Source organism: Triplophysa dalaica, chromosome 23, assembly GCF_015846415.1.
Source record: "Triplophysa dalaica isolate WHDGS20190420 chromosome 23, ASM1584641v1, whole genome shotgun sequence".
Taxonomy (NCBI): domain Eukaryota; kingdom Metazoa; phylum Chordata; class Actinopteri; order Cypriniformes; family Nemacheilidae; genus Triplophysa; species Triplophysa dalaica.
The window spans coordinates 20037731-20062581 of record NC_079564.1 but is presented as its reverse complement, the minus strand read 5'-3'; the positions used below and the strand labels follow the sequence as shown (position 1 = coordinate 20062581).

General features: G+C 43.7%; 3 protein-coding genes across 8 annotated transcripts; 1 reads left to right on the top strand and 2 right to left on the bottom strand.

Annotated features, from left to right (window-relative positions):
- Positions 1-471: 471 nt before the first annotated feature.
- Positions 472-4028, bottom strand: serpinb1l3 (serpin peptidase inhibitor, clade B (ovalbumin), member 1, like 3). Of its 2 annotated transcripts, none has more exons than XM_056737848.1 (7): positions 3885-4028; positions 3287-3463; positions 1951-2091; positions 1758-1875; positions 1429-1571; positions 1096-1263; positions 472-1021 (listed from the first exon to the last, which is right to left on the bottom strand). In XM_056737848.1, exons 2-7 carry the CDS (start codon positions 3452-3454, stop codon positions 617-619), a joined length of 1143 nt encoding a protein of 380 aa, XP_056593826.1. In that variant the 5' UTR covers positions 3455-3463; positions 3885-4028; the 3' UTR covers positions 472-616. The 2 variants fall into 2 exon arrangements, with proteins under 2 accessions (XP_056593826.1, XP_056593827.1); XM_056737849.1 differs by lacking the exon at positions 3885-4028 and adding an exon at positions 3563-3693.
- A 1655-nt stretch (positions 4029-5683) lies between these two features.
- Positions 5684-8201, top strand: rmdn1 (regulator of microtubule dynamics 1). Its single transcript, XM_056737850.1, has 10 exons — positions 5684-5921; positions 6075-6171; positions 6264-6351; positions 6704-6863; positions 6942-7031; positions 7104-7159; positions 7279-7366; positions 7503-7533; positions 7618-7751; positions 7830-8201. Exons 1-10 carry the CDS (start codon positions 5817-5819, stop codon positions 7872-7874), a joined length of 894 nt encoding a protein of 297 aa, XP_056593828.1. The 5' UTR covers positions 5684-5816; the 3' UTR covers positions 7875-8201.
- Positions 8202-8373: 172 nt separating this feature from the next.
- LOC130412987 (NEDD4-like E3 ubiquitin-protein ligase WWP1) lies at positions 8374-23508 on the bottom strand. Of its 5 annotated transcripts, none has more exons than XM_056737846.1 (25): positions 23373-23507; positions 21614-21669; positions 21428-21526; positions 21213-21351; positions 20526-20650; positions 20050-20190; positions 19914-19980; positions 19656-19804; positions 19238-19541; positions 19068-19163; positions 18556-18730; positions 14598-14652; positions 14430-14514; positions 14192-14320; positions 14049-14121; positions 13842-13913; positions 13643-13731; positions 11823-11982; positions 11594-11727; positions 10875-11015; positions 10678-10798; positions 10364-10468; positions 10159-10255; positions 9200-9272; positions 8374-9125 (listed from the first exon to the last, which is right to left on the bottom strand). In XM_056737846.1, the coding sequence occupies exons 3-25, from the start codon at positions 21486-21488 to the stop codon at positions 9026-9028; spliced, it is 2691 nt and encodes an 896-aa protein (XP_056593824.1). In that variant the 5' UTR covers positions 21489-21526; positions 21614-21669; positions 23373-23507; the 3' UTR covers positions 8374-9025. The 5 variants fall into 5 exon arrangements, with proteins under 5 accessions (XP_056593824.1, XP_056593825.1, XP_056593821.1 ...); XM_056737847.1 differs by lacking the exon at positions 23373-23507 and adding an exon at positions 23218-23356; XM_056737843.1 differs by having other exon boundaries at positions 21428-21669; positions 23373-23508.
- Positions 23509-24851: the final 1343 nt, after the last annotated feature.

The following is a 24851-nucleotide window of genomic DNA, read 5'->3' as shown; positions in this document are numbered from 1 at the left end:
CATCTTCAGATGAACTCTGTATGTCTCTCTTTGACTTGTTCGAACAAATTAAACTTGAAACTTGGCTTCTTGGTCTTCGTGATTTCTCTGAACATTTTATGATCAATTTTGCCCAAACACTAGACGACTGGGTCAGAGCATCTCCAAACTGCAGTTCTTGTGTGGTGGGCCATAGTCTTTAGTCTTCAGTATCTATCATAAGCGGTGAACCGGCGACAGGGTCATTGATTCACGTGGGAGTGAATCCAACAGACGATCTACTGTAGCTCAAATTGCTGAAGAAGTTCATGTTGGTTCTGATAGAAAGGTGTCAGAACACACAGCGCAACGCAGTTTGTTGCACACGGATCTGCAAAAGGAGGACCATCACAGTGTTGTACTCGCAGTCCACATACTGATGTGTTCTGCTGCCGGCAGTGAGGCTCTGTGTGTGCAGATGAACATCAGAATACAAACAAACTGCACAGCAGCTCAGTTGGGCTAACACTTTCTTTATTTGAAATCATGTTACATTAAACAAGCATAGAGAGCATTTATCTCCAGCACACATCCATCAAATCCAAACAAATGGGTCGATGAGATGATAGGGAAACACACAGTGCAGTGATGACATGGGTCAAGGAGAGCAGAAGCGTCCGTAGAACAGAACGCTCTTGGTGGGATTGTGTCGTATGAAGAAGAGAAAAGGGTGATCGGCATTGAATCGCTCAGGACGCCGGAGACAGCGCATCATCATGACTGCGCCCGTGGCCGCGGCAGCTTCCGTTCCCTCTTCGTTGACTTCCACAAAGGATTTATGCACCACTTTAGACAGCACCAGATCATTGTTGGGAGACATGCCTGAGAAATCTGCCTTCTGCAAATCGAATGCGTCCACCATTCCCAGGCTGAGCAGTAGACCTTTCATGTCATACGTCTCCTCCATCTTGAATCTGGGCAGAGATACTTCAACTTCCAGCGTATCCATCATGTCGGATCGGGTCCACTCCGTGAAGTTCTCGTAGGTCAGTGCTTTCTCAAGCTGGGTAAGAGAGTATTGGTGAGAGCTGAACGAGACAACACGTCATGATTGTACCGACACAAACGCTCTCTCACCTTCTGAAGACCAGTGGTGTCGTCCTCCATCTCATTCGGAAGCATGATCAGCATGCTGAGATCTTTCCCGACGTACGGCAGCTCCAGAATCTGACAGTGCACATCAGGAATGAAGGCCAGAGGAAACCTTGCCTTCAGATGCATCATCCGTATGGGCTTCTTTTCGTCCTGTCAACCAACAAAATCCCATTAGCATGCAGTGCGTGACTGTTTAGAGTTTTTGAAATTCATCATAGTAAAAACATCCAACAGAGTAACTAATGATCAATGATGTCAACCCTGTGTCAAGATACTAGTTGTCCAATGTGGCAAACATTAAAAAACAAAACTCACTTTGTTCAACCTGAACGCCTCCTCTGTGGTTCTTTCCACTTGGAATTTTCTCTCCCAGCTGCCCTTGAAGTAAATGGCATTGACAAGCACCAGTCTGGACAGAGCATCCACGTCTCCCTCACCCAGCAGATTCTTAATCTTTTCTATCATTACAAATTGAAATTCACATTCACTACCGCAAAACATTAGGTCAAATATTAGCCAGTAGGATCATGATCCTGAAAACCTTGAAGATGCAAAAATACAGACGAATGTTAAATGTATGTTGGTGTTTTTCTGAGATGAGATGTGTGGTTGTCACAACTCATTTTTTGATGACGGTTTTTCACCTCGAGTGTTTTTCTCCACCCAGTCGTTGATGTTGACACGTGCAGCTTCTGCGTTTTTTATGAAGTCCACAGTCTCCAGTCCAGCCTGATAGTGTCGTTTTGTGTCACTAAGAAATGTCTGTAATAAAAGTACTGAAGTGTAAGTAAACAAAATGTTTCCTTCGTTTTATCAATAAACTGATCTCAATCTCACCTCAACAAACTGGTAGGACTGCTCTCCATACAGACGACTGGCGAGACTCAGAGTATAGGGAGATTCTGCTTTATTCAGTTCACTCGTGAGCTTGCTGAAACCAACATGAACATCAGCGTCTGCATTGCCAAAATGCAAAGTCTGGAGACACATGGTGAAGAATAGTTATTGTGATCATTTGTGATCAAATTTCTACATTCAATTATTCAAGTAAAAACTTGATTGAGCAAACGCTCACTCTTTTGACCAGCCACCTAAAAATCACATGATGCAGAACCGTCTAGACAAGAACACGTATATAAAAGATATTAATATTAACAAGATGCGCCACTGCCGTTTCAACGAATGCATCGCTCAATATGGCCGCTCTAAATAGAGCCAATCGTCAATCACTAAAGACTAAGGGATCTTGGGCCGGGGCTCTCGTGAGGCGATTGCCAGCCTGTACGCAGCAGATGAGGCGACGTCCATAAAGTTGATTTTAAGAGCAATTTAAGACCAAAACCAAAGTGACGATACAGTTCATGTCATGGTTTATTATTGATTGGAAATATGCCGTTTAATTGTGATATATCCACTTTACCCCATTCAAGTAGAAAGAACCTTGGACTTGCGATGATGTAAATAGCTGCCCAGAGGCGTTGCAAACATTGGCGCCAAGTGGCACGACTTCTGTAAACTGACTTTGGTTATATTCAACTGTTTAACTGGGTTTTGTGTGAAAGGGAATGTTACTTGCATGTATGTTAGCCATGTGACTATTACTGTGGTCATGGCATCAGGGCCTGAAAAAGAACACCAGGGAGCCAATTGTCAAAATTTCTGAAATAGCCTTCAAACCCTCATAACATTTCATTCATGCACGAATGGGCATTTTCTGCATCTGAGGTTTAAAAATAAAAAAATGTCCCCAATATTTTCCCCAGTAATTATCCATATATCCCGCCATCTCCAGCACTGAATGTCTAGCAGGTTTCACTTGCTTAATGCTTAAGCCTAACTTAATGATGACAAAGTCAAATAAAAGCTTCGGTGAAGTTAGCCTTCTGATTCAATGTAATCCACAGCGGATCGGATTCCTCAGGGCAGTAAATCTTTTGCTCTGGGAGCGTATGAATGAATGACACAGTCGCTATCAAGGGCGCTTTATGACCCATCACAAAGTTCAGAATGAGACACACCCAAGTAAGCCAGAGAGCAAACACAGACTGAATAAACACTGATGAGGAACTCATTGCAGCATTGACTTGAGTTCATTGAGACATTGAGTTCACTTGATTCATTTATCGTTCAGATATTTGACTATAATCACTGCTGCTGCTGTCGTCATCATCACCTGACACATCTGCGCTGCTGTGTTTCCTGCTGCACCGAGCGACAGCATCGAAAGAGCCGCAGAGAGACTCAGAGGAGAATAAAAGACGTTCGCTGACAGGTTTCCCTCACTGATCTTCTGAAACACATTGAGGGAAAAGTGCGTGTTCGCTGCAGAAACAGACTCCATATCCTCACACTGAAAACAGAGGCAAAAACAAATTCAGATCAGTTCCATTTACGTTTGTTTACAATTGTACTGCCTAATAAAACCGAAATGCACATGTAAACAAACTACACTTCATGATGCTGAAATGACCGTTGGATGCATTTAACTTGCACTTCCGCATTACTCGCGGCACAGCGCTCCTTCAGTCCATTGGACTATTAACCACCCAAAAGGCTTGTGGTTGGCTGGACAAATAGCGCTTGAAAAAACAACTCGAAGAACGTGATGACGTAAGGGTAATCGTAACGACAACAAGCTGCTGTAAGTTTATAAAAATTGAAACAACTGCTTTACACATATTTTCAATAAGTACCACAGGATGGCAGTATATTCTTCTTTTTATTAACTATTTATTAAAAAGTTTACATAACTCTTATAATAAAAAACTTACGGTGATGTTGCGATTCTTCCGATGCACGAGTTCAGCCGCAGCGCGTGAATCACCGGAGTGAGCGACTCAAGCGTTTATATGAGCAGACACACCCTCATAAACACGCGCACGCACGCGGTGACACGAGGGGTGGGTTCACTCAAGTTGCGCAGTTCCTGAAGCGACGTTTCCACAAGTAAAATCGTTGAGTACATTTGTGAACACATTTACATTTGACAGATGTGTTTATCCAGAACAGTTCACTTTCAATATAGATAGTTTTCATCAGTGTGTGTGCGTGTTCAAACCCATGACCTTTGTGGTGTTCAAACCCATGACCTTTGTGCTGTACACACAAAAATCTACCAATTGAGCATTGAAATACAATAGGCAATGACGCATAGTTGACAAGGACAACTTTGCTAATATATAATCCACTAAAAAGTATCATAAAAGCTACATCTTTCTAAACTATGTTTGTTCTTAACAGAAGTGATTATAGACAGACAGACAGACAGACAGACAGACAGACAGATAGAGCAGTAAACCCTCACGGTTATTCCCAGAGACAGCGCTCAGCCTCCAACTCCTAACCTTGGAAAAAGGCGAGAGAGGACCAGTCCTGGATTTTGTGTTGTGGTTTGTTTGTGTCACCGGCAGTCGTCCGTTATTGGCTGCCGGCTGTCTATTTGTTATTATTTTACTAAACGTTTTGAATGTTTGCCGGTTCCCGTCTCCTTCCTTCCTTTTTATTGAACCTTATTACAGTATTAAATACGGTTTTGGGCAAGGCTTCATTCAGCCTCTAGACATCGTTTGTACTGCAAACCATCAAAGTGTTTAATACTTCTTCTAAAGATAAGTGGATTTAAAAGTCAGATGCGACCGTTTTGATGACAGAACATTGTGAGGTGTATAGTTTGTGATGACAGATCATATGATTTTAGCGCTTCAATTATTTCCAAAAGAGAATTATTTATGAATTTTTACTTGAGTTCTGTCTTGACATTTTTATTCTTGTCATGGGCCAATATATTGGGTTAGCTAAGTGTGAATGTTTGATATGAATGAAACTACAAATAAATCAATATGTGTATGTATATATATATATATATATATATATATATATATATATATATATATAAAACACCAAAAACATAATTTCAACATTTTCCTTCTGCAGACTGAGAACAATAGTTCTGCCTCCTCATGTTTAGCTTTAAAGTATGACAAACATTTTGTTTTAATGAGCCATGAAAATAATAACAATATTAACATTATAATAATAATATAACGATTGATTAAATTGTATGGCAAAATCGTTTAGGCTTTTACAGGGTCTTCACAGTAGGTGGTCCCACTATGCGATGTTTCGAACGATTCATGATAGTGTTTCATTTTGAGATTCAAATCTTCAAAAAGCTTCGGCTGTGGCTGAGCCCCCTTTACCCTAACAAAGTGCACTATTTGAGGGGACATCAAATTGTATCATTCAATCCCATGATGCAGCATAAGAACGAGTGCACAACCGATGTACACTCACGGCTATCCTGAATCTCGCGCTAAATGAATTCCCGCGTCTCGCCAGAAGATGGCGCCGCCAGAGTTTCCAGTGCACCAAGTGTCCGAATTCCTCACTCGTTCTCACGCGCTCCTTAAAGTGGACTTTATTAGTGAACTAATGTATGGAATAGTGAATGAGGGTAAAGTTTGCGATTTCGGACAGAATCTTCGTTTCTCCTATTACAAGCATATACTTGTTACAACTTCTTTACGGCACCACGTGACCACATAGTGGAAACTGATAAAATTGCCGATGTGGGCGGAGCCCAAGACAAGTACACAACCTCCCATTCTTTATTTACAGTGTTAAAATACTGAAGTATGCAAAAGTGAAATCTACACACACGATCTGTGACCTAAAGAAAACACGCGTACAAGTGTTCGGCTGTGATGGCGTTCGTGAGTTTATGTGGAGCTTTCAAGCGGTTTGTGGCCAGAAGTGTGAAGATCAGGAGGATTCATGAACGCGTTTGGACTCATCGGATCAGAACATCAGTAAGACTTTAATCAATCATCGCGTGCGTGTGTGCGTGCGTGCGTGAGAGAGAGAGAGAGATGTGGGTGAAAGATCGTGCGATCTCGTCATTCTAGTTTCTAATGTCGTGTAACATGTGAGCACATTTGTAACCGGTGTTTTGTGACTCTCAGGGACGAGAAGCTTCATTCATTATGGCTGTTGCTCCACTTTCATATCTGATGTATAAAAGTGTTACTCATTTCCCAGCAGTCTCTGCGCTGTACAAAGGTCATTTTTTCTTATGATTGTCTAAGTGATTCTTTGAATGACATTTTTAGCCGATTGTAGCACATTGAACTCTGTGTATTGACGCTGTCTAGCTGAAGAAGTTTTAGAACAAGCCGACTATCTGTACAGCTGCGGAGACACACAGAAGCTTCACCAGCTCCTCGTGCAGTATAAAGACAGGTAAACGTCACCATCACCTGCTGCTTACGTCACGACCTGCTCATCTTTTTTAACCGTAGATGCGGAAACAACACTTTATTAAATCTCAAAGCATTTGGCCGCGATTTCATTAGCAAAAACAGATTTTACATGTTTCTTTATTGTGAATTCCAAGTTATATCAATCAAACTTCTATTGGTTTGTTTTGATTCAGTAATGATAACAAAATAATTCAATACAGCCAACTTACACGATAAAAACATGACAGCAAGGGAGTCATCTGTTTAGCAAGATATGGTTTTATTTCTAATGTAAGAAGAGCGAGTCATTTATGATGACACCGTTGTTCATGGATCTCTGCTCTGCTCTTCAGTGATGACGCAGAGTTTCTGTGGCGTTTGGCGCGAGCGTCGCGCGATCTGTCGTTACTGACGAGCATCAGCGCCCACGAGAAGAAGCGACTCACGTACGAGGCCTTTGACTTCGCAAACAAAGCTCTCGAGAAAAACGAGTCTTCGTTTGCGGCACACAAAGTAGGTAACAATGGAAATAAGTGAGAGACTTGATTGCATCCCTGGAGAAGTCTTATCGTGTCTCTCGCTGTCGTGCAGTGGTTTGCCATTTGCCTCAGTGACATCGGTGATTATGAAGGAGTCAAAGTGAAAATAGGAAATTCCTACATCATCAGAGATCACCTGAAGGTAAAACCTTCAAACACATCACCTCAGCAATGAATGACTGACTGACTGACTGAATCCTCTTTATATTAACAGCGAGCACTTGAACTCAATCCTAAAGATGCAACGTCCATTCATATTCTGGGTTACTGGTGAGTTACGTGAATACACTAGGTAGGGAGGGAGGGTTTCACACGGAAGTACACATGGGTCTCAGCACTTAACTGGTTTACATCTGTGGGTAAGTTGTGCTTGTCTTCGTCTCTCGCAGGTGTTTCGCGTTTGCAGAATTGCCGTGGTATCAGCGTAAAGTTGCAGCTGTGATTTTTGCATCACCTCCGACAGCCACCTATGAAGAGGTCAAAGAAATGACACGCTTTCATTCTGGTTGAACAAATGTTTGACATGTTACGTTGTCTGATGTCTTCTCCTACATTCGCATCTGCCCATTTAACAAGCAACTGAAATGAGATGTTTTTCCTCTCTGTCCGTCAGGCTCTGGAGTTCTTCTTGAGGGCGGAGGAAGGTACCGTATGTACCAGGACATCTCTGTCATACACATGGAGTGACTGAGACATATGTGTTCACTTACTGACATCTCTCCTTTCAGTCGACCCAAACTTCTACAGCAAGAACCTGCTGATGCTGGGAAAGACCTACATGATGCTGAGAGACCACAAGCGTGCGGCCACGTGGCTTCAGAAAGTGCGCGACTTCCCCGCGCTCACTGAAGAAGATAAACAGGTCAACGATTCACATTCCATCATCTCGGTTTGTTTTATATTCTTCAGATGTGTAATGCAGATGTTTGACCTTGCACAGGTTCATAAGGAAGCGCTGGATCTTCTGAAGAAACTCAAAGGATGAGTCGGGACACCTAAATAAAGCTCTACAGACAGTGAATGTGTTTGATATAAATTTGTCATTTACTAACATCGTGTCATTGATCCTGAGGTTTTAGATTTAAAACGATGAAACAAACACGTTCTGCCTTTCTATTACATGATTTAAAGCACTCGATTATAAAAGAATCTAATATTAAAGTCATGCATATGTACCTGTAAAAGACAACAAGCAAAGCTCGTTCAGGACGACTGGACAGACTTCTTAACAGTCATTGAACTGGCAAACATTAGAAACGGATCAACCGATCGATCAATAAAGATTTAACATGTGGCAAGAGTTTCTCCTGAACTACTGTGTGTTCCTGACTCTTATTTTACTCCTATGTCTTAGCTGAACCATAAATTGCTAAAAATGGGTTTATATAGCTACAACAGGTTGATCTGTATTTGCACAGGACGACAAACTAGAATGAGGCACAAGACACGACTGCAGCATGTTGAGAATCAGAGAGACAAGCGTGTTTGTTTGAATTCATATATTTTAATATGAAAGGTAGTTATGGACACAGTTTTCCTCTTCTGCAGAACTGAGGGTCAAAGGCCACAGAAACATGTGCTGAAAGCACGACAGCCGCTGCCTTCATGAGCATGAGCGTCCAGATTCTGTTTTACTGACAAATACTGATGGACAAACAGCAAATACTTTCAAGAGCCAAACCTGCGTAATGATATGAGACGGCCGTTCCAGTCTAAAGATGTTCACTCTGTAGGCAGCCATGCAAGCGCTTAACAACCAAACCAAATGTCCAACAACCAAAAGAAAAGGAGAAATTCCAGGCACCTGATCAAACTCTACAATCATTCAGTAAAAGCTCTATAAAACTAGAGCTGTAAGTTAGTTGAAGTTCTGCTAGAAAATCTTCTTCTCTAAGGTTTTATTTTCAGGCTCATTTTAAAAAGCCACCAAATCATGAAACCCAAGTCCATTTAAGATATCAGCATGAAAAAGATCAGAAAAGCTTGCATATTTATGGGGGAATCATGTTATGAAGATGGCTAAATGAGGTCTTAGATTAAGATTTGGTTTAAAATGACGAAATAGCTTATTTACATTGGTATCTTCTGTGCAAGTCTCATAGTTTTGATTTACTTGGCTGTAAAGGGGAAAGACTTTCACTCCTGACCGAATCCTTCCGTCTCCTCGATGGCAAAGAGCAGCTTTTCTTTCAGCTGTTCAAAGCTTTTGTACGGAGGCAAATCCAGTCGGTTAAAACTGCGAGACAAGATGCAGAGTGAGACGAGCGTGCGCTTGATTTGTTCTTTTGTGTTTTCATACGTGATACTCACCAGGTGTGACTCCTGGGCAGCCACGTCTCTTTGCCGACCTTCTCAATGCAGAACTTCTGAGGGCCGTTGCTTCCTGGAGGACAAAGTTTATATGTGTACTTTTAACATTTCCCTTTGAAACAAATAAAATAAGCTACAACAGTTTTAAAAGTCATCATTTCTGTTAAGCCTTCACAGTTAGGACGAGCAGCAATTTCATAGTGCCATTATTAGTAGTGCTGTCATGGTTATGACATTTTGCTGACCATTAATTGTCTAATAAATCTTTTTGATTATGACCATTAATTGTCTGCTTTGGGGCTTTGACATTTCATTCTCATACATTTGTGGTTTTGATTTGAAATGACCATATTGTTCTGAATATAAGACTGTATTTCCAAGAAAAAACATACTGGAAAAAATGAGGTCATCATATATTTCAGGTTTAGAGTTGTACGTGTCAATAATACAATCGCCATGTACTTGTAAATTGAGTATATTGAGCAGGGTTGAATTGAAGCCACCATTAAAATACTCAGTCATAGAGAAGCTTCTAGTCTGTTTTTTTCTCACTTGTAAGACTACTGAGTTTAGCTTAAACAATATTAAATTGTACTGCAGGTTATTTTTATGGAATATGCTTTAAAGTTTGTTTTTAAAGTGCTGGTGTTGTGGTGGTACATTTGACCAGTATTATCAATATCATAGTGTCGATACAATAAAAACAGTAAATATGGAGCAGCGCTGTGTCTTCTATAGAGATGTGCATTAATTGCGAGGACGGTTATTTCATAATCCTGAAAGCCCTTAGTATTAGTCTTCATTATGAGAGTGTGTGTATCATTTTGCATGCTGCACTAAAAGTGTCAATAATACCAGTTAACACTAGTGTGAAGAAAATTTTCAACGCAGAAATACATCTTTCTGACATGTCAAATATTTCACAAAAAGTTTGTAGAATAGCATGTTTTTAAACTCACCCATGAGCTCAGCGAAGCCTCCTAACGGCAGCCGGCAGGTGCCCGTCACAAACTGCATCAACCGCAGACGCACCTCATTGTCCACCTCCTTCACAAACTGCACACAATCAAATCACAGACTTATTGTCTCAGAACTGAACTAAAAGCCCGAAAAATCGGAGAAACCTAAGAAACTGAGAAACGTGACGTTCAGGTTAATTCACACCTGCCAGAACCAGATGATCTGTTTGCTGTTGCGCGTGTAGTGACGATACACAGTGTTCCTCTGCCAGTCCTGAAGATCCACTTCCTGCATGCCACACAACATCACCTGCACGCACACACACATGACATCATCATGTTTGTCTTTGCTCACCCCATCAAAGCACATGAAGCTCATCTAGAAATGTGCACATCACTACATTTATTGACAAACATGACTCTCATTGTATGTGCAGATGATGAGTAGAATCTTGTCTTGACATTTCACTCTATTAATGAGGACATTTAATCCTTATAAACCTGTGTACACACACACACCTCCAGCTCTTTCTCGTCAAAGTACTGAAGCCACTGTAGCGGCACGACCTCATTGAAGCCGTCCAGAAAGGCTTTGGTCTGATTCTCAACACCTCGAGAAAACCTCCATTCCGCCATCAACCTGTGGCAACACACAATCAGTTCAAAGATACACAACACACACACACACACACACACACACACAGAGGTGGACTTACCCAATATATTCCTCCTTATTCTCCTCAGTCACCAGGATATTGGCACCGTCCGTTTTCAAGTCATGTGACGTGATTTTACCCAGAATCTCCATGTCCACAGAAAAATACATCTCCAAAGCACACTCCTCGATGTTGTTATCTCTGTGAAGAACATCAAGCACATGAGCTTTGACCAGTGTCATCTCATGGTTCAGGGAAGGCAGGCGCTCATGGGAGTTTCACTTGATCAAAGTTCTGTGAAGTCTGAAGCATGTGCACACTATTGGACGTGTGTTCTAGCATCTGCGGTCAAAATAATGTTAGAGACCAACCTACATTGAGTGGAAGAAATGTATATGTATTATCTGCTTTAACACTAATTTGAACACACTCAATAATTCAAAGGGACACCAAGCAGAAATCTCTCTAGTAAACGTCACAATCATCTGCTGGGTCATCATCTGTCCGTCTGGAATATTTGAGGTTTTCTGCCATTCAGTCTGATGAGCAGTTTATACACGAGCTGTCCGTCACTTCTGTGCAAGACTTTCAGTTGTGGTGGCTGGTGTCATGTGTTTTACAGATATCATAATGAGCGCAGTGGGAGACAGGACCCAGCAAAGGGGGTTGCCGTAATGTTGTTGCACATTTTATGTGGGTAACACTTTCTGAGTGTTTCAATGGTCAGCACGCCTAACCCAGTGCTGATAACAGTAATGATCATCACAAGACAGACATACCTGATCCAGATGAGAGAATTGTAGAACTCTGGATCGATTGACTCCAGATCTTTCAGGATGAGTTTCTTATTGAGCATTCGCTTGTAAAAGGGCAACGAGAAGCCTGTGTCAATGAACTTCCCATGAAACAGTGCCTGTACAAACACACACACACACACAAGTCACTTACTCACTGCCATATGCCTCGACTAAGAGCGGTGTTTTAGAGGTGTGTGTGTGTTTGACTTGCCATGGCAATGAAGCGGCCGATGAAGCAGAAGTAGGACAGATGATCAGGGTTGATGGTGGACGCCGGGTTGATCTGCAGACAGTAGTTACTCTTGCCCGCATATTCAAATAGACAGTACATAGGGTTCAACACCTCATGAGAAAGCAGAAAGAACCACTCCCTGAAACACACAACACGCACACACGATGAAGATTCATCTGCATTGACAATGATGACACAATTTTGTGTTCATGATAAAATATCACACACAGTGAACATAAACTTCTGACAGGGTAACATTATTATAATGTAACTTAACATATAAATCATCGGCCATATTGGTATCTGCTGAAAATAAGATTTAAGCCACGTTCACACTGCCACCAAAATCAGATTTTTTTTGCACGTATGCGACACAGATCTGTTTACTGCATGACATTGTGAACAGGACAAACCAGATGGAATCCAATCTTTTTTAATCTGAGCCACTTCCATATGTGGTCCTATATCAGATGCAGGTCTGATGTTCTGCGATGCAACCTCAGTCTGACCAGTCATATTGGAATTCATTGTAGATCGAATTCTGCGCTTATTTAAAGCTTCACGCGCTATTCTGTTGACGGAAGTGCACTTTACAGTTAGGTTGCCAAACATTAAGCATCAGATTATAATTATAAACCCTTGCACGGTCTACCGCACATGAGCCGCACAATAATTTATGAATATTGTTTACAACGCAATGTAATACTTTATATTTCTTAACCTTGGTTCATTTTAAAGTTCTACATTTATTGCTCTTTCACAATTTAAGTTTCAACATTTTACATTCGGTATCATGAATGAACAAAGAATCGTATTTTAATTCAAATAAAAAACACCACTATCTTATTTACTAACAACTTTTAACGATTTACACTTTATGTTTACACTGTACCCGCATTTTAAAGTAATTTCTTATAATACAGTGAGACGATCACGTTTAAATAACACGCGAGCTATTTTAATCTAGAGCATGTTATTTAATCATGTAATGTATAGTACTACTCACTTCATCACTTCTCTGATCAGAACAGCGCTGGTTTCTTTTGGTTTCCTCTATATTGCAGCAGCTCATGTTAGTGGATAAATGTTCATTGGCATATACAAACGTTTGTGATGCCTTTGTTATGAGTTTAGGTGTGACTCTCCAGCAGTCATGCTTCAAGTTTGCTGTGTTTTATCGGCGTTTGAAGGAAAATAAGACGCTTTGTAAACTACGTGGAAAAGCAGATTATATGTCTTGTGCTTCCACTTCTCCCACAGACTTCTCTCTCTACCACAACCACATATGGGAGATAAGCACACAAGACGCACTGGCACAGAGTAAGTAGCGTCTTGACCGCTCAATGAATAGATTTAAAAGAACATCATATCGTGAAATTTCCTCATCTCTCCATGACGCGTATTGTGATATTTTAGCATCGCAAAATATTGTTCTAGGAAGTATCGTTACACCTCTACTCCTGAGGTTTGTTTTTTTGAGACTGGAATGAGCACAATGATTTGAGATGAAAATTAGTCTAATAATATTTTCTGCGTCTGTATGTATATATTACTCTCTCTATTTCACATCACCTTAAAGGTCATATCTTTATTTGATGTATGTGTATTTAAACATGCTAAAAAGAAAAACCCATATTAAAGTAGCGATCATTTTTACTTCCATATTCTGACACATTTCCAAGTGCAACTATTTTTTACTGCCATTTGATTGGATGCATAAAACAGCCGTTGTGTTTTGAAATAGAATAGAACAGCTGCTTTGATTCAATTCAGTGCAAACACATGGCTGTATTGTTTACCGTGCGAGACCTCCGTAATCGAGCCCCTCCTCTCCTCTAAATATGACGTAGAGTCTCCGTCTCAGATCATACGGCTTGAAGTTCATGATCTGCAGAAAAACAAAACAATACTGAAGTCTTGTGTGGTCATCTCAGCTTTAACAGAAGGTTCAGTATCACTGACACAGTGTGTGTGTGTGTGTGTGTGTGTGTCTCTTACTTGCTGGAAAGAATCTTCAAACAGTGTCTGTCTTGATACAGTGATCTTCACATGACTGGCCAGGGCATTAGACTGCAATCAAACACATGCGCACACACAAACACAAACGCACACAAACACACACACACACACACACACACACAGGGTTTCATAAAACAGACAAACACAGAGACTTTCAAGTGTGCTGAAGCTAGGAATGAGTTTTACCTGACACAGATAACGGAAATGAGCCAGTTTCCACCTGAAGCTTCGCTCATATGCAATCTGCGGACCTTTTGTGCTGTACAACAAACACACTTTCATTAGACAAACAGAGAGAAACAAATTGAGCATCTGATTCAGTCACTCACACAGCAGATTTGCCCGTCCGGGGGTCACCGAAGGTGGTGGTACGCGTGTTATGATCCACAAAGTAGCGAACACCCTCTCGTGTGTAACGGATCTCCCATCCCTCTGGCAGCGGCTCCTCATTCTGAAGCCTACACACACACACACACACACACACACACACACACACACACACACACACGAGATGAGAGTACAGCCAGACCTTAGAGCCTTGCGGAGGTCTATTTTGATGTGTCTCACCCTTGTGTTCGTGGATCTTCCCACTGTGTGGTTTTTGTGCTGTGATTAACAAAATAAACACGATCGTTGGTGTCCACGCGGCGCTCTGAGAACACGACACGACAACACTCTGTTTAGATAACTCATGTCATTTTGAAGTGACATCATCACCAATAAACACATTCTTACCCCAGCCAGGCGGTAGCGGCCCAAGAGGATCATTCTCAGCTGACATCATGGATGCCTGAGAATGCATCAGAGAGAGAGAGAATCACTGTCACTGTGTGTGATGAGTTAATCGTCATAAGCCAGACGTCTCTGCTTCCACTGTGTGTAATGTAGCATGTGTGTGTACTGCAGTGTGTGTGTGTAGTGTAGTGTTTGTGAGTGAGTGAGTGTGTGTGTGTGTGTGTGTGTAGTGTAGTTTGTGTGTGTGTGTGTGTGTGTAGTGTGTGTGTGTACTGCAGAGTGTGTGTGTAGTGTAGTGTAGTGTAGTGTGTGTAGTGTAGTGTGTGTGTGTAGTGTAGTGTAGTGTGTGTGTGTAATGTAGTGAAGTGTGTGTAGTGTAGTGTGTGTGTAGGTGTGTGAAGTGCAGAGTGTGTAGTGTAGTGTAGTGTGTGTGTGTGTGTGTGTAGTGTATTGTAGTGTGTGTAGTGAAGAGTGTCTAGTGTAGTGTAGTGTGTGTAGTGTAGTGTAGTGTGCGTGCGTGTGTGTGTGTGTAGTGTAGTGTAGTGTAGTGTAGTGTGTGTAGTGTAGTGTGTGTGTGTGTAGTGTAGTGTGTGTGTGTAATGTAGTGAAGTGTGTGTGTAGTGTGTGTGTAGGTGTGTGTAGTGCAGAGTGTGTAGCGTAGTGTAGTGTGTGTGTGTGTAGTGTGTGTAGTGAAGAGTGTCTAGTGTAGTGTAGTGCGTGTAGTGTAGCGTGCATGCGTAGTGTAGTGTGTGTGTGTGTGTGTGTGTGTAGTACAGTGTGTGTGTGTAGTGTGAGTGTGTGTAGTGTAGTGAATAGTGTGTAGTGTAGTGTAGTGTAGTGTAGTGTAGCGTGAGTGTTTGTGTGCAGTGTGTGTAGTGAAGAGTGTCTAGTGTAGTGTACTGTGTGTGTGTTTGTGTGCAGTGTAGTGTAGCGTGTGTAGTGTAGTGTGTGTGTGTGTGTGTGTGTGTGTGTAGTGTAGTGTAGTGTAGTGTAGTGTAGTGTGTGTGTGTAGTGTAGTGTAGTGTGCGTGTAGTGTGTGTGTGTGTGTGTGTGTGCGTGTAGTGTGTGTGTGTGTGTACTGCAATGTGTGTGTGTGTGTGTGTGTAGTGTAGTGTATGTGTGTGTGTGTAGTGTAGTGTAGTGTATGTAGTGTAGTGTGTGTAGTGTAGAGTGTGTAGGTGTTTGTGTGCAGTGCAGTGTAGTGTGTGTAGTGTAGTGTGTGTGTAGTGTAGTGTAGTGTAGCGTGTGTAGTGTGTGTGTAGTGTAGCGTGAGTGTGTGTGTTTGTGTGCAGTGCAGTGTAGTGTGTGTAGTGTAGCGTGAGTGTGTGTTTGTGTGCAGTGTAGTGTGTGTGTGTGTGTGTGTGTTTGTGTGCAGTGTAGTGTAGCGTGTGTAGTGTAGCGTGAGTGTGTGTGTTTGTGTGCAGTGCAGTGTAGTGTGTGTAGTGTAGTGTGTGTGTAGTGTAGTGTAGCGTGTGTAGTGTGTGTAGTGTAGCGTGAGTGTGTTTGTGTGCAGTGCAGTGTAGTGTGTGTAGTGTACTGTGTGTGTAGTGTAGTGTAGCGTGTGTAGTGTAGTGTAGCGTGTGTAGTGTGTGTAGTGTAGTGTGTGTGTAGTGTAGTGTAGTGTAGCGTGTGCAGTGTGTGTAGTGTAGCGTGAGTGTGTGTGTTTGTGTGCAGTGCAGTGTAGTGTGTAGTGTAGTGTGTGTGTAGTGTAGTGTAGCGTGTGTAGTGTAGCGTGAGTGTGTGTGTTTGTGTGCAGTGCAGTGTGTGTGTGTGTGTGTGTGTTTGTATGCAGTGTAGTGTAGCGTGTGTAGTGTAGCGTGTGTTTGTGTGCAGTGTAGTGTGTGTGTGTGTGTGTGTGTGTGTGTGTGTGTGTGTGTTTGTGTGCAGTGTAGTGTAGCGTGTGTAGTGTAGCGTGAGTGTGTGTGTTTGTGTGCAGTGTAGTGTGTGTGTGTGTGTGTTTGTGTGCAGTGCAGTGTGTGTGTGTGTGTTTGTGTGCAGTGTAGTGTAGCGTGTGTAGTGTGTGTAGTGTAGCGTGTGTGTGTGTGTGTGTGTTTGTGTGCAGTGTAGTGTGTGTAGTGTAGTGTGTGTGTAGTGTAGTGTAGCGTGTGTAGTGTAGCGTGAGTGTGTGTGTTTGTGTGCAGTGCAGTGTAGTGTGTGTAGTGTACTGTGTGTGTAGTGTAGTGTAGCGTGTGTAGTGTGTGTAGCGTGTGTAGTGTGTGTGTAGTGTAGTGTGAGTGTGTGTGTTTGTGTGCAGTGCAGTGTAGTGTGTGTAGTGTAGTGTGTGTGTTTGTGTGCAGTGCAGTGTAGTGTGTGTAGTGTACTGTGTGTGTAGTGTAGTGTAGCGTGTGTAGTGTAGTGTAGCGTGTGTAGTGTGTAGTGTAGTGTAGCGTGTGTAGTGTGTGTAGTGTAGCGTGAGTGTGTGTGTTTGTGTGCAGTGCAGTGTAGTGTGTGTAGTGTAGTGTGTGTGTAGTGTAGTGTAGCGTGTGTAGTGTAGCGTGAGTGTGTGTGTTTGTGTGCAGTGCAGTGTAGTGTGTGTAGTGTAGTGTGTGTGTTTGTGTGCAGTGCAGTGTAGTGTGTGTAGTGTACTGTGTGTGTAGTGTAGTGTAGCGTGTGTAGTGTGTGTAGTGTAGTGTAGCGTGTGTAGTGTGTGTAGTGTAGCGCGAGTGTGTGTGTTTGTGTGCAGTGCAGTGTAGTGTGTGTAGTGTAGTGTGTGTGTTTGTGTGCAGTGCAGTGTAGTGTGTGTAGTGTACTGTGTGTGTAGTGTAGTGTAGCGTGTGTAGTGTGTGTAGTGTAGTGTAGCGTGTGTAGTGTGTGTAGTGTAGTGTGTGTGTAGTGTAGTGTAGTGTAGCGTGTGTGTAGTGTAGCGTGAGTGTGTGTGTTTGTGTGCAGTGCAGTGTAGTGTGTGTAGTGTAGTGTGTGTGTTTGTGTGCAGTGCAGTGTAGTGTGTGTAGTGTACTGTGTGTGTAGTGTAGTGTAGTGTAGTGTGTGTGTTTGTGTGCAGTGCAGTGTGTGTGTTTGTGTGCAGTGCAGTGTAGTGTGTGTAGTGTGTGTGTTTGTGTGCAGTGCAGTGTAGTGTGTGTAGTGTACTGTGTGTGTAGTGTAGTGTAGCGTGTGTAGTGTGTGTAGTGTAGTGTAGCGTGTGTAGTGTGTGTAGTGTAGTGTAGCGTGTGTAGTGTGTGTAGTGTAGTGTGTGTGTAGTGTAGTGTAGTGTAGCGTGTGTGTAGTGTAGCGTGAGTGTGTGTGTTTGTGTGCAGTGCAGTGTAGTGTGTGTAGTGTAGTGTGTGTGTTTGTGTGCAGTGCAGTGTAGTGTGTGTAGTGTACTGTGTGTGTAGTGTAGTGTAGCGTGTGTAGTGTAGTGTAGCGTGTGTAGTGTAGTGTGTGTGTAGTGTAGTGTAGCGTGTGTAGTGTAGCGTGAGTGTGTGTGTTTGTGTGCAGTGCAGTGTAGTGTGTGTAGTGTAGTGTGTGTGTTTGTGTGCAGTGCAGTGTAGTGTGTGTAGTGTACTGTGTGTGTAGTGTAGTGTAGCGTGTGTAGTGTGTGTAGTGTAGCGTGAGTGTGTGTGTTTGTGTGCAGTGCAGTGTAGTGTGTGTAGTGTAGTGTGTGTGTTGTGTAGTGTAGTGTAGCGTGTGTAGTGTAGCGTGAGTGTGTGTGTTTGTGTGCAGTGCAGTGTAGTGTGTGTAGTGTAGTGTGTGTGTTTGTGTGCAGTGCAGTGTAGTGTGTGTAGTGTAGTGTGTGTGTTGTGTAGTGTAGTGTAGCGTGTGTAGTGTAGCGTGAGTGTGTGTGTTTGTGTGCAGTGCAGTGTAGTGTGTGTAGTGTAGTGTGTGTGTTTGTGTGCAGTGCAGTGTAGTGTGTGTAGTGTAGTGTGTGTGTAGTGTAGCGTGTGTAGTGTGTGTGTAGTGTAGTGTGAGTGTGTGTGTTTGTGTGCAGTGCAGTGTAGTGTGTGTAGTGTACTGTGTGTACCGAGTAGAGGTATCTCTGGTTGAACTGGTGCATGGCTCCCTGCAGCTGACTCCTCTGTGACTGCCACTGCTCAAAGTTTCTCACAGACTCCATTGTGGGTCTCTGCCATGTGGTGGTGCGAGTGTTATGATCCACATAATAGATCCTGCCGCGGTTATCCACTCTCCTCTCCCAGCTACACACAGCACATCAAACATTACCTGCAGTTGCTCCAACACGGAGAACAACAACCAAAAAGTTCCCACCCACTGTGTGACATCATCTGACCCCGCCCCCTTACACATGTGAAGAGATTAGGCTCGTTTGAGATGGCCAAGAACCGATCACCGGTGATCAGCGTAATGGGTTTGAGCATAAACCGCGAACATCGTCTTCCATTCCTCAGGAGTGTCCGACTTAGAAACAGATGTTTGACTCCTCCCCTTTCTGCAAGCAAAGGCACATCTCAAACGAGCCTAAAGTGTGCGACGTGCAAAATGACCGGCTCAGAAGAGAGAGTCAGAACACGTTACCCCAGCGGTAAAGACTGCGGTCTCTCCCACGTGGTTGTTCTTGTATTGTGATCAACATAGTAAGTTCTGCCATGAGGGTCTTTCCTTTGTTCCCACCTGACAACACACACACAAGTGTTACAACATTAGGGCACACAAACTTCTCGTGTCTGACTGACTGTATGACTCACCCGGACGGCAGTGGTTCTGGGCCGGCTGTGGGGGGCTGCTGTCGGGGTTTTCCTCCATCGGCGGCTGGCGGGCTGGAGCTGGAGGCGGTCGTCTCTGTGACGGCTGCGGTTGACGTGGAAGAGGCCGGTGATGAAGAGGCAGCCGTGACGGCAGCTGTAGGACACGAGGAGATGATGCAGGAGACGTCTGCAGGAGCGACATCTTCATCTCCATCATCAACTGTGGAGGACACCTCAAGACCCTCACCATTGACTGTCACACACACACATTGGGTTTCATGTCTTACGGGGTCCTCAAACCTTTCTGCATTTGGACATATTCAAAAGAACATCGTTTAGTTTGGTTTAAAGCGGTTTTCCTCTCGACAAGGTGCTTCACTAGCTTCAAACAACCATTCACTGACACACACACTCTCACCAGTTGCACAGTTCACATCACTGCTAGTGGGCGTGGCCGTGGGGGAGGAGCCCGCATCTCCATTGACAAGGTAGGAGGGGCTTGATTCTCTAATGGCAGATGAGTTGGGTGGAGCTTCAGTCTCTGGTCCCGCCGTGTCACTCACAAGTCTGCAGAATCACAGCTGGGTTAAAGCATTGACATACACAACACTTACACAAAACTCCACATCCCATCTTCAGAGGAGAAGTGTGTGTGCGTGCGTGCGTGCGTGCTCACCTGATGTGAGTTCTTGTAGAGCTCTCATCTGTGCTGTCATGAAGAGCATCTCCATTCTGATGGACTTCTGGAAGAGAGAGAAAGAGTGATGATGACATCTGAAAGATGGTGAAGGTCACATGTCTGATGTTCTTACTGCTCGCAGCGCTGGAGTTCCCATTGTGTGTGTGCTGCGGATCCAGTGCCAGGCCGTCCAGGAAGACTGTGAGTTCACCGGTGAACACGACTTCCTTCTTACTGTCCACAGTCAGAGTCAAAACCTCCCGCACGTTCTCCACTGAAGCACATGAAGCAACAGGTCATCACGGGTCCACACTTCTCTCACATCAAGTCTAACCGTCATTGTTTTAAAGGAAGAGTTCAGCCAAAAATCTGAATTCCATCATCATTTATTCCCCCTTCAAACCTGTGTGAGTTTCTTTCTTCTTCACAACACAACATTTAACTCCATTTCTCTAAATATCTTCTTGTGTGCGATACACTGAAGAAAGACTCAGATTTACAACCGCACGAGAGCGAATCAATGAAGACTGAATGTTAGATGTCTTGGTTGAGCCGTTCCTTTAAACAGGACAAGTCTGGAGAAATCAAGAAGAGAGAGAAGAGTTATACGTTTGCTGTCATGTTTGCGTAGTATCTCTATCAGGTCCAGTGAGGCTTTTCCCAGCAGAGCGTCTGTCTTCAGTGTGTGATGACTCCAGACTCTGAAGTCCATCTGCGAGTGAGGCGTCACGCTCCTGCAGCACAAAATCAAACATTCTCTTCATCTTTGATGTTATACATCTCTGTGAGAACACAAGTCTTTACACACGTGACAGATCCTTTCTATCCCAGGGGTCAGCTGGACAGGTTTGGCTCTCTCTCTACTCTTTTACACAGCTTCAAGAAACAGTGTGTCGGTTAAAGCCGTCCGGCTCCTCCATTCATGCTACGCCACCCTTTACGCTAGGTCAATTTTGTATCCCAAAGTGGAAGCTGAAATGCAGTGTTGACCGCCCTTTCTCAGAAGCTGCCCCCACACTGCCCCTCTGTACTACATCTGCTTCTTAACTATCTGTTTTTATATCAAAGTTAAAAACCACACTTTTATTGTGTAATTCTTCTGTATTGTTTCTCATTGTTATGTTTCTATTTAATTGTGCAGCACATCTCGGTTGAGCTTAACAGTGCTATATAAACAAAACAATGCACCCTAATATTCACAAATACAATATGGAAGAATAAAAAAACAATACACATGAACTAAAGGAAAGTGTTTTTTGAACACCCGGAATCGCTTAAATCTCACATGTGACTTACAGTGTGAGTCTTTCCTCCCATTTGGGGTGGGAGGAGCTGTGGCATTTGGCGGTTTTCTTGCTTTCTCCATCTGATGTCACTTCCACATAGACGGTGGTTCCGAACCAGTTCTTCTTCCTCTTGAGTTTGGCACCTGAAACTGTCACACAAACACACATTCACTCACGTCTGAAGAAAACACACGGCTTCTGGTTGTGAGGATGGCGTGGACTTACTAATGGCGTGCAGCTCTCGGATGTTATTGCTACAGTCTGTTCTGGAAGAGCCCGTGGCCATGACCTCCAACACACTACACACTCCATCAACTACAGGACCTGAATGAACACTTGACCCGTTCACACGCATGAACTTCAACTATCGCACAATATAGAAAAAGAACATGCGGATGAAACGAAACTCACAACAGATGTGCGTGACACGCAGTGGTCGTTCAGCCGTCACTGTGAGCCATGACTCACTGAAACACAAGACAGACACACACATCACAGTTTAATCATGTGTTATAACACCGTGTCAACACCGCACGCGGCACCACACATGGCTTGTTCTAATGGGATTGTCGCGCCAAATCCGGTGTGGACAATTTGTACAGTTATGACGGGTTCTAATTCGTTCTATTGTCTCTTGTAGGGTCGCATCGCGCAGCGACCGGTGTAGACACTGACAATTGATTATCGTTTCATTTTTAAGTGTTCATGTCTTACTTATGTGTAAATTTTGGCCGATAACTGATAATTCTTTAACATCGGAAGCAGAAAACCGATATGCAGTATCTAAATATTAATGTAAACTTCCATTAGACTGAAATGAAAGGCAAAAATTGGACAACATTTGTAAACACTGACTGCAGAAAACAAGGTGACCATTAGTTTGCTTTATTCCCTGAAAATCATGTACCAAGCCTGCTGTACACTAGTTATCAATCCTTTAAACTTCAAAATTTTCTGGTTTGTTTAGTATTTCATTAATAAACAAATGATTGATGTTCTTCCAGAGCAGCCCAGAAAAATGTTCTTTGTAGGTCTCCAGACAGACATCAGTCAGATTCAAACAATGTGCTTTTGTTCCTGTAATTGACACATTCATTAATACTGAATCTACATCAACATTATTTTACTAATATCAGTAAATGAATGATCAGGACAGAAAGACAGCAGGGCACTGTAGTGTACACAACAGGGTCCAGATGAAGAAGTTTAACCAGAGCAAATGATTTAGGATTTATCGGCTAAAACATGTCAGTCTAAATCTTATTATCAGCCCATACCGATAACATTAAAAATCAACATTTATCAGCAGATACACATATGGCAGATGATATAACGTGTATCCCTGATTTATATGATTGAAATTTTAGCGGGTCCTTTGTCTCAACCCTGCTTTATAAAATAGACTATGCCCGTCACACACTTCAGAATGATGTTGTTTCTTCAGTGTTTTCGTCACGTGTGTGTGACAACTGTCAATCATGAAGCAGAATAAACATTTAAGTGACATGTCGTCTTTCTCACACGCATATGATCATGAAGCATGTCTGTCATCAACCCCAATCTGACAGTCTGATGTAACTGTTGTTTCTTATTCATCAGTGTGTGTGTTTAAGTCTCTCAGTCTGTATGATGTTTACATGTCAGTGTGTCTTTATGATCTGTGTGTGTGTGTGTGTGTGTGTGTGAGGACTGTTATCTGCGCTCACACTATTATCATATTCAGCGTTTTACGCTGTTTATCTTAATTGTTCCCCTCTCAACATTTTCAGTTCATTCACATGTTTAGTTGGGCAGTTTAACGGCCAAAATTTCGGCCTTTATTCGCACACTCATGCTAACAGGCTAACATATTAGCACCGCCGCACTGACGATATCAAACCACAAATAAATGTAACGTTAATAACAAAACACACACAAACACACACATACACACACTGATATTACAGTACTCCCTCTCTCTCTCTCTCTATTTCTTCCTTTCAGCCTGTGTGTGTGTGTGTATTCGGGTTTATTACCGTGCAGGCCTACAGCCTCGCCGCCATTTTCACATATAAACCCGCAGAGCGCTCGTGACTTCAGCAGTGATCGATTAAACCGTTACAGTGTCCGCGTGAACGACGTTGAACTGATCGATGACGTTTAACGGATCAAACAAGCAGATGAAACTCACCGAGCGCTGCAGATGCTGCGGGTCCGCGGCGCGTCACTGCGACTCTACACTGAACAAAGTCAACACACTCCTCCCACTGACACACACTCACTCCTCCCACTGACACACACTCACTCCTCCCACTGACACACACTCACTCCTCCCACTGACACTCACTCACTCCTCCCACTGACACTCACTCACTCCTCCCACTGACACACACTCACTCCTCCCACTGACACACACTCACTCCTCCCACTGACACACACACACACACTCCTCCCACTGACACACACTCACTCCTCCCACTGAAACACACTCACTCCTCCCACTGACACTCACTCCTCCCACTGACACACACTCACTCCTCCCACTGACACACACACACACACACTCCTCCCACTGACACACACACACACACACACTCCTCCCACTGACACACACTCACTCCTCCCACTGACACACACTCACTCCTCCCACTGACACTCACTCCTCCCACTGACACACACTCACTCCTCCCGCTGACACACACTCACTCCTCCCACTGACACACACACACACACTCCTCCCACTGACACACACTCACTCCTCCCACTGATACAAACACACTCCTCCCACTGACACACACTCACTCCTCCCACTGACACACACTCACTCCTCCCACTCTGACACACACTCACTCCTCCCACTGACACACACTCACTCCTCCCACTGACACACACTCACTCCTCCCACTGACACTCACTCACTCCTCCCACTGACACACACTCACTCCTCCCACTGACACACACTCACTCCTCCCACTGACACTCACTCACTCCTCCCACTGACACACACTCACTCCTCCCACTGACACTCACTCACTCCTCCCACTGACACACACTCACTCCTCCCACTGACACTCACTCCTCCCACTGACACACACTCACTCCTCCCACTGACACTCACTCCTCCCACTGACACACACTCATTCCTCCCACTGACACTCACTCCTCCCACTGACACACACTCACTCCTCCCACTGACACACAAACACACACTCCTCCCACTGACACACACTCACTCCTCCCACTGACACAAACACACTCCTCCCACTGACACACACTCACTCCTCCCACTGACACACACTCACTCCTCCCACTCTGACACACACTCACTCCTCCCACTGACACACACTCACTCCTCCCACTGACACACACTCACTCCTCCCACTGACACTCACTCACTCCTCCCACTGACACACACTCACTCCTCCCACTGACACACACTCACTCCTCCCACTGACACACACTCACTCCTCCCACTGACACTCACTCCTCCCACTGACACACACTCATTCCTCCCACTGACACTCACTCCTCCCACTGACACACACTCACTCCTCCCACTGACACACACACACACACTCCTCCCACTGACACAAACTCACTCCTCCCACTGACACAAACACACTCCTCCCACTGACACACACTCACTCCTCCCACTGACACACACTCACTC

Bases quoted from the DNA above. Each gene is read 5' to 3' on its own strand.
- serpinb1l3 (XM_056737848.1), bottom strand. From the start codon at position 3,454: ATGGAGTCTGTTTCTGCAGCGAACACGCACTTTTCCCTCAATGTGTTT. The intron at 2,092-3,286 runs GTGATGATGACG...ATGTGTCTCCAG, and splicing joins CAGCAGCGCAGATGTGTCAG to ACTTTGCATTTTGGCAATGC. The intron at 1,264-1,428 runs GTGAGTTTTGTT...GTTGGTTGACAG, and splicing joins AGGCGTTCAGGTTGAACAAA to GACGAAAAGAAGCCCATACG.
- rmdn1 (XM_056737850.1), top strand. From the start codon at position 5,817: ATGGCGTTCGTGAGTTTATGTGGAGCTTTCAAGCGGTTTGTGGCCAGA. The intron at 7,032-7,103 runs GTAAAACCTTCA...TTATATTAACAG, and splicing joins TCATCAGAGATCACCTGAAG to CGAGCACTTGAACTCAATCC. The intron at 7,752-7,829 runs GTCAACGATTCA...GACCTTGCACAG, and splicing joins TCACTGAAGAAGATAAACAG to GTTCATAAGGAAGCGCTGGA.
- LOC130412987 (XM_056737843.1), bottom strand. From the start codon at position 21,557: ATGCGTGTGAACGGGTCAAGTGTTCATTCAGGTCCTGTAGTTGATGGA. The intron at 18,731-19,067 runs GTAACGTGTTCT...TGCTGTGTGTAG, and splicing joins CCGCAGTCTTTACCGCTGGG to CTGGGAGAGGAGAGTGGATA. The intron at 14,321-14,429 runs GTGAGACACATC...GTGTGTGTGTAG, and splicing joins GAAGATCCACGAACACAAGG to GCTTCAGAATGAGGAGCCGC.